Source organism: Fulmarus glacialis, unplaced genomic scaffold (assembly GCF_000690835.1).
Source record: "Fulmarus glacialis isolate BGI_N327 unplaced genomic scaffold, ASM69083v1 scaffold27725, whole genome shotgun sequence".
Lineage (NCBI taxonomy): Eukaryota > Metazoa > Chordata > Aves > Procellariiformes > Procellariidae > Fulmarus > Fulmarus glacialis.
The window spans coordinates 679-1954 of NW_009211562.1; the positions used below are offsets into that span (position 1 = coordinate 679).

Consider the following 1276-nt stretch of genomic DNA (forward strand, 5'->3'; position numbering starts at 1 on the left):
ACGGCCTCAGTGCCGCAGCCCCAGCCAAGGCTGAAACCAAGCCCTGCCAGGCGGGGAGGAGGAGTTGTCTTTATTCAGAAGCAAACCAGTCTGCTAGCAGAGACAGCGGGTTGCGAGACATACATTGAGTTAGAAATTCAGGAACCTATTGGCACGGCCTCGGCTGCGGGCGATGCCGGATTCCACCCTGCGCTGCCGGCCCTGGCTGCTGCTGCCTGTCAGCTGCCTACGCCGTGTCCCTGCCTTAGGCTTTCCAGGCAGGTTTGGGGTGGGACCAGGACAGTATGACATCCGTGAGGGCTGACGGCAGGTAGCTGAGGGGGATGTAGAGCAGCTTGGCGTCCCAGCCCGCAGAGTAGCGGGTGCGTGGGAAGCGGCTGGTCAGCGCGTGCTCCATGCAGTTTGTGACCAGCGTCAGGTTGGAGTTGCATCTCTTCTGCATCTTCCTGAGTGTCACCAAAACTGCGGAGGCAGAAAGGGCCGGTCAGGCTGCCGGGCTTAGACTCTTGAGCCGAACGCAGCTGAACGGCTCAGTGGGATGACGGGGCGGTGGGACACCCCGTGGCCCCGGGAATGTGCCTTGTGTCAGGAGAGAAACAGCATTGCTTAACCTTTAGGTGAGGTACTTACACTCCTTCAAGTAATTCTCCCCATAACTTGCTTTGGTTTCCTCCGGGAGCTTCTCCCAGGTGGAAAGAAAATGCTTCTCCAGGTTCTCGACGTTGGTGATCATTGTCTTGAAGTAGCCTGGCTCGATCACACAGACCTTCACCCCGAAGTTGCGCATCTCAAGCCTAGAAGGGATCAAGCTCCGTGGGATGCAGGAGCAGCACCTGAGTGCATCCGCTGCCCCCCGGCACGGGCTGCGCGCGGGCACCAGCTCTCACGCGGGATGCACGGCAGCCTTGTGCCGGAGGTACGGTGGGGAGGCTGACCACCCCAGCGCCGGAGATACGGTGGGGAGGCTGACGACCCCAGCGGACCCCGCGCCAGCCCCGGCACGTGTCCAAGTGTGTGAGCAAACATCTGCTGATTCTGAATGGGATGGAGCCAAAGCAAACCTGGGGACCGCGGGACCATTGCCCGCAGGATCCAGTACAGGGGCAAGGCCCAATGGGGGAGGCTCAGTGCTGGGGCAGGCAGTGCCAGCCGGTGTGGCCGCAGCCTCCCTGCCGCTGGGAAGTCATCAGGCAGGGGACTGAAAACAAAGCTCTGCCAAGACCTTTGCCTTCCCTTTCCCTGGGCTGCCTCTGCGTGAGCTTGGCTGAAAGCGGAA

At 61.2% G+C, this 1276-nt stretch overlaps 1 protein-coding gene across 1 annotated transcript in view; it reads right to left on the reverse strand.

Moving 5' to 3' along the window:
* Positions 1 to 244: 244 nt before the first annotated feature.
* The window catches only part of LOC104076661 (17-beta-hydroxysteroid dehydrogenase type 6-like), a gene marked incomplete at its 5' end in the record, with an annotated part of 1558 nt that continues 526 nt past the window's right edge, over positions 245 to 1276 (reverse strand). The window contains 2 exons of the mRNA XM_009577593.1: positions 245 to 462; positions 631 to 787. Coding sequence (XP_009575888.1) covers positions 245 to 462; positions 631 to 787 — 375 coding nt within the window. The remainder of the gene's footprint in view (positions 463 to 630; positions 788 to 1276) is intronic.